This window comes from Pholis gunnellus (genome assembly GCF_910591455.1).
Source record: "Pholis gunnellus genome assembly, chromosome: 7".
NCBI lineage: Eukaryota > Metazoa > Chordata > Actinopteri > Perciformes > Pholidae > Pholis > Pholis gunnellus.
This window is the reverse complement of record NC_136533.1, coordinates 19,543,345-19,553,745: the sequence shown is the minus strand read 5'-3', so window position 1 is coordinate 19,553,745 and position 10,401 is coordinate 19,543,345. Positions and strand designations below refer to the sequence as shown.

The following is a 10,401-nucleotide window of genomic DNA, read 5'->3' as shown; positions in this document are numbered from 1 at the left end:
GGAGTTGTGTTTGAGTGAATCCGAGAAAGAGAAACAAATGCCTTCTCCTAGTGACCAGATGCTGGTTGGTCAGCTGCTATCACTGTTGTAATTGGGCTCACATGAGCTGCTGGTGGGACTCATTTCAGTCAGTCTCAAGGCTAAACTCCCCCTTCCTACCAAAGTGCACACCCCACCTCCTGGCTCTCTGCCTTCTCTATCAGACTCTCCCGTCCTCTCTTGATGTGTTCCCTCCCCTCTCGCTGATGTTTTTTCCCTTTCCTGTTTTGTATTCGGACCCAAAGATCACTACCTGAGCCTTTGACCCTTGACATGGCTCCAGGAAAGGACAGTATTGGTCTCGACAACTACGCATTTGCAGTAAGTATAACCGTCGCTTAATTGTTTTACAAGAAAATGTTTTGAAAAGATTACAAACTTAAAATGTTCTTCTAAAGCTATTCAAGACAGTTGTAAAGCTTAACGTACATGGTCATGTGAAAATCCAATGATTTCCTTTTAAAGTGTGTGAATCTGGACACATTCAACTACTTTGTGTTATGATGATTTAACTGTTCTCTAAGTGAACTACGGGTCATAGTTGTTTTCATCAGTCAATAATTGACAACCGATAGAATAGCTGGCAAAGTAGCGTCATGGTAACATATGAATGTACATTCTTGCTCCTCTATGCTTAAAATGACAACACTGACATGCTGTTTGGTCAGAGAAACAGGAGGTTTTAGGTCAAATCTTAACTATATTCAAAAGTGATGATACTTTGTCTGGACTGAGCCCAGAATAAATAAATAAATAAGAAAGAGTATAACATTTAGTCCTACTAATGAAAATGTGTAACTCATCTGACTGTAACTTTTTTTTTCTTCGAGAAATTATTAGAAAGTCGTGAGCTAACACATATCTAACCACTTTCCCTCACAAGGAACTGTCAGGTCTATGGGCGTCCTAAAGTTGTGCTGGTTGAACGAGTACTAAATTCAATTGCTTTACTGTTGTTTTGAGATTTTACCCATATGACAACATTACAGCTCTGCAGCATGCCATTATTTCATGTGTCATTAACTGACCTCTGTCTGTTTCTCTGTCTGACTAATTGAAGCTTGAGGGGCGCTTTTGTGATCTACCTGACACAGAACGTGAAGAAGAAATGGACACGTCCACTGAGGGAAACAGCAACAAGCTAGCATATTGTGTGACAGATGTCCCTCCCTGGTACCTGTGCATCATCCTAGGCATCCAGGTACGTCAGCAAAGGGGTTTTAAAGCCACGTTTGACAATGAGGCTCTAGTCCTTTCCTGATTAAGAGACAATAGCATAGATTATTATTGTGTCACAATGCAAACAGGACAAACAGTGTCACATGAGAGCTTCTGTTTGACGTTTCCTTCATGCTTGGTTAGACTTGGTCTTATTTTCAAAAGCCTTATTGTAAAATTTGCTTCAGATACAGTTGAGATGATAACGTCAGTGAGTCTTTTTATGTGTTTAGCAGCTGTGATCACTCAGACTTTCCTCTGAAGACCTGACTTAGTTGTATTTGCCCATATCAAATATTTACCTTTCTACCATTACCATTTTTACAGCATATATCACTGGTCCAGGTATATATGTAGTCCACTGACTTGCTACAAATGTGTCAAGATTAGCTTGCATATAAAATGTCTTTTTAATTTCTCCTTATCACACATGAACTAAATGTGTCTCTTGATATCTTTCCCCCCCATCTTTTCCTCTCTCAGCACTGTTTGACAGCATTTGGGGGAATCATCGCCATCCCACTAATCCTGTCTCAGGGGTTGTGTCTGCAGTTTGACGGCCTCACACAGAGCCACCTCATCAGCACCATCTTCTTCGTCTCTGGTATTTGCACTCTGTTGCAAGTTACTTTCGGCATTAGGTAAGGGAGTAAAGGAGGGGTAGTTTAATGAGCAGGAAGATGTTTGGGTGATAAATATCTAACCTCAGGAATTTATCACATGCCATGTCAGAGTGAACCTTGAACAAGAGAGTATTCTAGGGGCTAAGGGATTACCGGAGGAATAAAGGAGAGCTTTTACCTTAGTATGCTTTCAAATGTTAAAGTACTTTTAGCTGTGACGAGGAAAAAAGGGGTAAAAGAAAGAATTACATATTGAGATACCTACTGTTTTATAAAACGTCTTACCTAATTGTTTGTTTGCATTTCTATTTAAGTATCAAAAACATATAGCCTACCTACAGCATAGTACAAATATTAAGTGATACATTTTTAATACAATATGATGCAAAACAATATAAACAGATACAAAATAATACAATTTGATGCAGTAGATTACAACTTCTTCTCTGTTGCTGCAAATGGCAGAACAGAGTACCCAAAAGAAGAAATGCAGACTAGCAGCACAAAGCGTTAAAGCTACTCAATGTGACGCATCTCTTGTGTGCAGAGACATACACACATGGAGAAATGATGCAATGGCTGATTTTTGTTCGAGAGCCCTACAAACTTCAGCAGAGCTGTGTTGCTCTGAACTTGCACTATGTTTGCGCAGACTGGCTGAATATTGGCGTCACAGTAGGATTAGGGGAGGAATTTCAATCTTATTATGTTTGTAATCTAGCTGTTGCTAAACCTGCATTCCCTGACTTAGCACCACTGTTGCTTTCTTATCTCTCTCCAAATACCTGGAGTTCAGCGGTAAGGAAAACAGACGGTGTGTTAAACGGCCCACAAATTAAAAAAAACAAACACAAAATAGTTTTGTCCCTTTGGATGGAAACATTATAAACTCCCATCAAAAAGATGTGTTTTAAATATTGCCTTGACTTTTTCATGTTTTCCACAAAAATACTTTCTTTGAGACATTTTAAGTCTCCTGCAGCATAATGAGGATTATTACATAGCAGAAGACTTTAACTCAGTTAACCCCTGATACAGCAGTCCACCCAATTAGAGAGCACATGATTTAAATCAAGCATATTATCACATGAGTGTAAGAAACAGGGACTGTGTATACAGATAGAGACTCTCGATGTGGACTTGAGAGGAGCTGCATTTTTGTCAAGCAAATGTAACCTTTTTATTGCTGCTTTAAACATGATTATGGTTGTTGATTTACCCGCTACCCCAAGCAATCTTGCACAACATCTGACATGATATAAGATAATAAGATGATCTATCTAGTGACACTCCTATCCTGACTTCATATCTGTCTGGCTCCCTTCTCCTAATTGCCCTCATGATATCTCTTTGGTATTTCCAGACTTCCCATTCTCCAAGGTGGTACATTCACGTTGCTGGCTCCTTCCATGGCAATGTTGTCCATGCCAGAGTGGACGTGTCCTGCTTGGACACAAAATGCCAGCCTCGTCAACACGTCCTCCCCAGAATTTATAGAGGTGTGGCAGAGTCGAATGAGAGCGGTAAGAAAACCCATGTCAATGGGATTTTGTTCACATGTAAATGGCCACTGGCCAGTTTGGAACCTGTGAACCCAACAGTATAATTCAAGTGTGAAAGCCTTATGATAATCTGACAAAAAACGTTGTATGAGGTAAAATGTATGAGCTGCACAACAAGCTCCCTCTTTTACCTTCTTTTTCTTTTGTTGTTGATCTCTCTCCAAAACCACACAACTGGGAAAGCACTCATCTGTTTTGTAAGTGGAAGCAAACCAATAGCTCATAGGCAGTTGCAGATAGTGATATAACAGCATAAACCAAACACGTCTAAATCAAACACAACTTCTTTTATTTAGCTTAAAGCTGCACTAATCAATATTTTTATGAAACCAAAAGTTCAAATGACAACGTCTAATGTGTAGTGGTTAGGGTGTGTCGCTCATGGTTAAAAACTCCGGGAATAATGATCCAAATCAGCAGTTCCCGTCATACAGAGAGCTTTAACTTCTTTCGGATCATTGTTTGGCAGCTTTAATGTTTCGGATCAGTGCGACTGCTCTTCTCAACCTTGTTTCCAGGCAACTGTTTTCAGGGGGAAAACAACTGAGTGCTACCTGCCCAGCACCAGCAGCAGGTATATAAAGTTAGCGACTAGCTTGTTGCGGACGACAACAGCAAGATGATGAAAACTGAAATGTGATGATTAAAAATAATATTTATCTTAAAGTTTTAACTGATACACTTTGGTTTTGTTGACCTTTGGTTTTGTTGACAAACCCTCAGTTTACAACATCTCACAGAGGAGAACAGCAACAATATCAAGCACCATTCTTAATGAATTATTACTCTTTTGCGGGTTAAGGACCCTGAAATATGGCTTCTTTTAGGAAGACACTGTGAAGTTAAGGACCCGAATGAAACTCATTTTGACATTAAATTAAGGTGCCATGTTTTACTATCTGAAAAGTATGCATTTACGCTTAAGTGTGGAAACTCACAATTATAATTAATTATTACGTTTTATGACCCTATATGACCTCTAGCCGGCACTCCTCTAGTGTGTCTCTCAAAATCACACAACGATACAAACACACACACACACACACACACACACACACACACACACACACACACACACACACACACACACACACACACACACACGGAGACACTAGGGGTGTAACGGTTCACAAAATTCTCGGTTCGGTTCAATACGATACAGTGGTGCCACGGTTCGGTACGTTTCGGTACATTTTCACTTCAGCAAAAAAGCAGAAATGCCAAATCCTCGCTGGTGAGACTCTCAAGGGGTTGTGTCTGATTTGATTCTCTGTTTGGGCTTTTGTTTTCTTTTACAAAGCAGGAATTATGGTCTGGAGAAATGGGCTGGTGAAGGAGTAGTGTCACAGGGCTCAATAGCATTAATCATGTTCGTACAGCCTGGTTTATCACTACAGAGTAGGGATATACCTTTAGCCCTGTTTGACTCAGGAGGGAACAGACACCTAAACGCTGCGGGGAGAGTTTGTAACAAATATCACGTGACTATTCACGTACACTGGGCGTGATGGTGCCGGTGTAAACAGGAAGTAGCTTGGTTGCTTAGTTTAAAAAAATACGACAGAGTAATAAAATAGTCTTTAATAATGAAAGGTCGTGTTTGATACTTAAGATATTCTCTGAAATCTTCCTCTATGAACTCAAACAGAGAGTGCGTGGAAAATGTTAGAAGTTTTATTTTTCAGACTTAGTGTTGGGGATTCAACCTCGGGCAAACAGCCCACTGTATAATCTGACTCCAAAAGACTACACCTTCAGAAGGACCCCGCGCAGATCGTTTGAATTGGAATTACTCTGATAAACAACAGATGACAGACGGTCTAAAAGTATTAACAATTTATTAAGTCAAGCATCAGAACATATAATGCATAGATCTATGGTTTCACAGAACACCATCAAAGATTAAGTATCCCTGGCATCAGACACAAAGTCAGGGCTCAGAATACGTATCTCTCGTCTCGGTGGTTGTGAGCCCTGTTATATAATATATATTCTAATAATATTTCTTATATTTTCCGATGAGGATTTGACCTTGGTCTTCCTCCTGTGGGAGTTCTGCCAGCTGAGAGAATTCTCAAGGTGTCGGTCCTGCACCCATTTGTTGCTACACAATATTCAATGGACTTATCCGTTTCATAACACAACTAGTTATAAGTTTAAGCTAAACCACCTGTGAGTCAGAGCTTCTTCTTTGTACGGTGAGCGCAAGAGTGCCTCGCCCGGAGCGCTTGAGACCTTTGCTCAATGACCACGCAACACGATTGCAATTGAGCACATACATAATTCTTATAAGTTCAATGCCTCTATATATTTTAGCATATTTCTACACTTAGTTACAGTGCTGCAGGTCTTGTTCTATCTCTCTCTCTCTCTCTCTCTCTCTCTCTCTCTCTCTCTCTCTCTCTCTCTCTCTCTCTCTCTCTCTCTCTCTCTCACACATCAAATTTACTTTAAAATCAACACTTACACATAAAGGTTTACTAGATTATGGGTCCATAAATGTGGTCAACACATGTCTCTCACTCGTTTCCTCGGTGTCGTCGTTGTCTGTTCTTACTCGTAGCTCTGCTGGTGACTGAAGTCTCTGTCATACTGAGCAATCCATGTTTTGTTCCTTTATAGTTTATGTGTGTTAACTTGTTGTACATAGTTGTACAGAACAAAATAAACAATAAGAAAAGGAAAGTCCTCCGTTTTGTGTCCATCCTCCCTAAAGCCGCTAACCGCGACTTCAGCGCGGACGTCTGAAGTCCGCTCCGGGCTCAGCCCTATACCTCCGCTGGTCACGCCGCTCACTAATCGCTCCAATAACAGCTGCTTCCTCCAAAGAAATGCAGACTTTATCTGAACAACAGCTGCTAGTAAAGACAACACGGTCAACAACGCCTCTAATCAGTTGTTCATATGGAATTAACCTGGTAGTCGATCGGTAATCAAGACTGTTGTTGTTTGTGAACATCTGCGAACGGTCACGTGATAAGAGTGTGGCGAATCAGGGAAGGACAGCACGTTACGTCGGGTGGTTTGCCATGTTTGAGCGCAGTGGCTCCACCAATTTCAGCTATATTATATTTTTCAAAAGCAATTTAATATTATTCAAACGTATTGTTTGGTTCGTAATGCGTACCGAACCGTGAGCCCCGTACCGAACGGTTCAATACGAATACGTGTATCGTTACACCCCTAGGAGACACGACTGTGAATGAAAGACTTAAGGAAACTGACTTTTGATGGAAAATAACATGAACCTTGAATAATTGATATGTTATGCTGAGCTAACGTGTTTATAGGAAAAGTACTTTGACAAGTTGGTTTTGGACGTTCTGTTGACCTCTCTCCCATAGAATGACTTATATTCTTCATCTGTGCTACAAATGTTCCCTTTCTTTGTAACCAATCACACATTGACAGTTAATACATTGTGTTTTGCATTTGTTCTAACCTTCGTTTGTAATTATAGAAAATTAATCTTGGACTACTGACCTACTAAATATAGTGTTCCTTTATACATTAATTGTGCAACCTTGAGATTTACAAAATCTCTAAATTTGAAAACATCTGAGTTTATAAATATTATGTATTGTTGTTCATGACAACCAACTCTGTTAACAATTCTTTTGGTTTCATGTCATATAAATTGGATGTTGAGTTGAACAGTACCATTGGTCTGAACAGCTATTGAAATAATCATTGCTATTAAGCTCATCTCTGGTATACATTTGTAATTAGAGCGATGCCACATTTTGATGTCGTATTACTTGTCGTTCTTCAGCTGCAGGGGTCCATTATGGTGGGCTCACTCTTCCAGGTGTTTGTTGGTTTCTCCGGCCTCATCGGCCTCTTCATGCGCTTCATTGGACCTCTCACCATCGCACCCACCATCTCTCTCATTGGACTGTCTCTGTTTGACTCAGCCGGTACCAGTGCTGGCAACCACTGGGGTATCGCCAGCATGTGGGTAAAATTACCAAACAGTGTCATTTTAGGGTTTGGGATTATCACTTCGTGATTATGTTGCATTTAACCCAAACCTTGCCAGTTTAGTCAAATTGAGTTTTCGCTTAACGGAGATCTCTGTTAGAAGAATTCCATGCAAATGTAATGCAATAAATAGGTCATGTTAAATCTGCTTCCTCACCTGCTTGGAGGACATAATAATAGACTTGAACTCTGTTTAAAGTCGTAATCTCTTGGCAGTGCATGAAAGCCTTTTAATTAAAAAGTGCCTTTGTGAAAAAATCAGTTTGTTCCTCTACTTTGCTACAGAGTACAGTCCTATTTAACACTGTGACATTTACTGTATATGAATGAATGGCGTTGTCCCCGTCTCTCACAGGACCACAGCACTGATCATCCTGTTCTCACAGTACCTCCGTCACATACCTGTGCCCTTTCCTACGTTCAGCAAGAAGAAAAAGCTGCACATCTCCCGTGTCTACGTCTTTCAGATTCTCCCTGTATGTATCATCAAACAAGTTGATTGAAATATATTAAGTAAATTATGAATTTAATACTTTAGTCTTTATTCTTTTTTTTTCTGCGTGTCCTCAGGTTCTGCTTGGAATAACTTTGTCGTGGCTCCTTTGCTACATTTTGACAATCTACGATGTATTTCCTACTGCACCAGACCAGTACGGCTATCTGGCCCGTACTGACCTAAAGGGAGATGTTGTGAGCCAAGCTCCCTGGTTAACTTTTCCGTACCCAGGTAAAAGGCAGACAAACTATCACCTGAAGTGACTTTTTCTTAATAAAAAAGTAAATAGAAAAAGAAGGGTTCGCTGGTTATATACACTGTGTCGTTCTCTGTTTCCTTGAATCCAAACTTAGGTCAGTGGGGGATGCCGACTGTGAGCCTGGCAGGGGTGGTTGGCATCTTGGCTGGTGTGATTTCCTCCATGATAGAGTCCGTAGGAGACTACCACGCTTGTGCCAGGCTGTCTGGGGCTCCACCTCCCCCTAAACACGCGATCAACAGGGGTATTGGCATTGAGGGACTGGGCTGTCTGCTGGCTGGAGCCTGGGGTACAGGAAACGGTACCACTTCGTTCAGTGAGAATGTTGGAGTCCTCGGTATTACAAAGGTAAGACGAGCCTGAGCATATCTGGAAGTCATTTTCTCCAACTGACACATTTGAGCATAACCTTTTTGTTTCTTTTCAGGGTCATTGATGCTGTTTAAATACAAACAGTTTCACAAGAAGCCTTTTCTATTTCTGTCTTTTTCATTTGCAGGTTGGCAGTCGCATGGTGATTGTGGCCAGCGGGCTCTTAATGGTCACCATGGGTGTGTTAGGTAAAGTGAGCGCCATATTCACCACTATCCCATCACCTGTGGTTGGAGGGATGTTCATGGTTATGTTTGGCGTCATCGCTGCAGCAGGAGTTTCTAATCTGCAGGTACACACTGCTGCAAACATGTTTTTTTTTACATTGACCTAAATGTTGGTTAAAACATTTTTTTTGTTCCACATTCTCAGTATGCTGATATGAATTCTTCTCGAAACATCTTCATTTTTGGCTTCTCCATGTTCTCTGCTCTGGTCATTCCCAACTGGATATTTAAAAACCCCAAAGCTCTTGCTACAGGTACATGAATTAAATGTCACTATACAATCTGTCATTTTCAGATTAAGCATCCTATACTTTTACTTGATTATTTTAAATATTGTTATTGTGTTGTGCTTAGGTGTCGTTGAACTCGACCAGGTGCTACTGGTACTTCTGACAACCAGTATGTTTGTAGGAGGTTTCTTTGGCTTCTTTCTGGACAACACAATTCCAGGTATTTTCTACATTGAAGTATTCGTTTTTTATGTTTAAATTGTTTAGGTAATCTAAATCCTCTTCTCTATTAAGTTACTATTTTGTCATAATGTTAACAGCAAAAAAAATTGTAAAAATATGTGATATGTAATCCCGATGATTAAACCAGAGATCCAGCACAAATGTCAATGTCAAAGAGTCAACATAGAGTCTTCAGTAGACCGTAGTAGCATGGTTTAACACATTTAACATGTGTCGAACAGGATCAAAGCATGAACGAGGCATCCTGGCGTGGAACAAAACACACAAGGATGACTCCAGCAACACACTGGAGAGCGGAGAAGTCTACAACCTCCCCTTTGGCATCAGCTCTTACTTGTCTTCTTCCTCCTGGCTCCGGTACATACCTTTCTGCCCTCCTGGTGAGCCCAGCTCCCTGGATGGATGCACAGCAGATACTAATGCCCTGGAGCCTAAGCAGCAACCCGGACATCCAGAGCCTTCACAGATTATTATTGGAGTTGCTCTGTGAGTTGTGTACTCACTTCAGTATGCAATTTTGGGAATTTAGCATACAGTACATCAGAGGCAGCTCAGTTTGGACTTCTTTTCATTTGTTAAAGACACTGTGCTGTAACGACATGGTGTAACCTTTTGGAGAGCTGTTTTGCATGAGATTGCTTATGGTTTTCTTTAGGGAGGTACGTACGTACCTGATTATTATGAATTGTTATAAATTATATATATATATAAATCTTACAGACACATTTCTGTAGAGTAATTTGTTTTTGCGGAGCATACCACTTGAGTAAAACTAATGAATTATTTAGTTTGCTTATCAGTTTTAGAATGTGATCACAACCAGGTGCTAGTGAATAAAGACCGAAAAGACACGAGAATGTAAGTAGATCCATGATGTTTTATGTTTTTTTTATTGCATTTAGCATATAAATCTTATAAAGAGTTAAATTTTGATGCTGTGCCTCATGTTTTAATATATTTGAATAATTGTGTTATTATCAGTCAATGCACTTTACTTATAAGTGGCAACAGTTTGTTATAGTTTCTGACAGGATTTCTCTCCCAGGCTCCTTACAGACTGCCATTGTTTGCGCAATGCACAAACTAAGAGCACCCACTAATCTCTATGGATCTTTTTCATATGAGTATATCACACATGGAGCCATTGAGCA

The 10,401-nt window shown here is 40.2% G+C and overlaps 1 protein-coding gene across 1 annotated transcript; it reads left to right on the top strand.

Moving 5' to 3' along the window:
- The first annotated feature begins 269 nt into the window (after positions 1-269).
- slc23a4 (solute carrier family 23 member 4) lies at positions 270-10,181 on the top strand. The gene is made up of 12 exons (XM_079163685.1): positions 270-360; positions 1,100-1,240; positions 1,741-1,898; positions 3,244-3,403; positions 7,215-7,396; positions 7,779-7,899; positions 7,994-8,150; positions 8,273-8,526; positions 8,678-8,842; positions 8,923-9,031; positions 9,132-9,227; positions 9,472-10,181. Exons 1-12 carry the CDS (start codon positions 313-315, stop codon positions 9,738-9,740), a joined length of 1,860 nt encoding a protein of 619 aa, XP_079019811.1. The 5' UTR covers positions 270-312; the 3' UTR covers positions 9,741-10,181.
- The last annotated feature ends 220 nt before the right edge of the window (positions 10,182-10,401 follow it).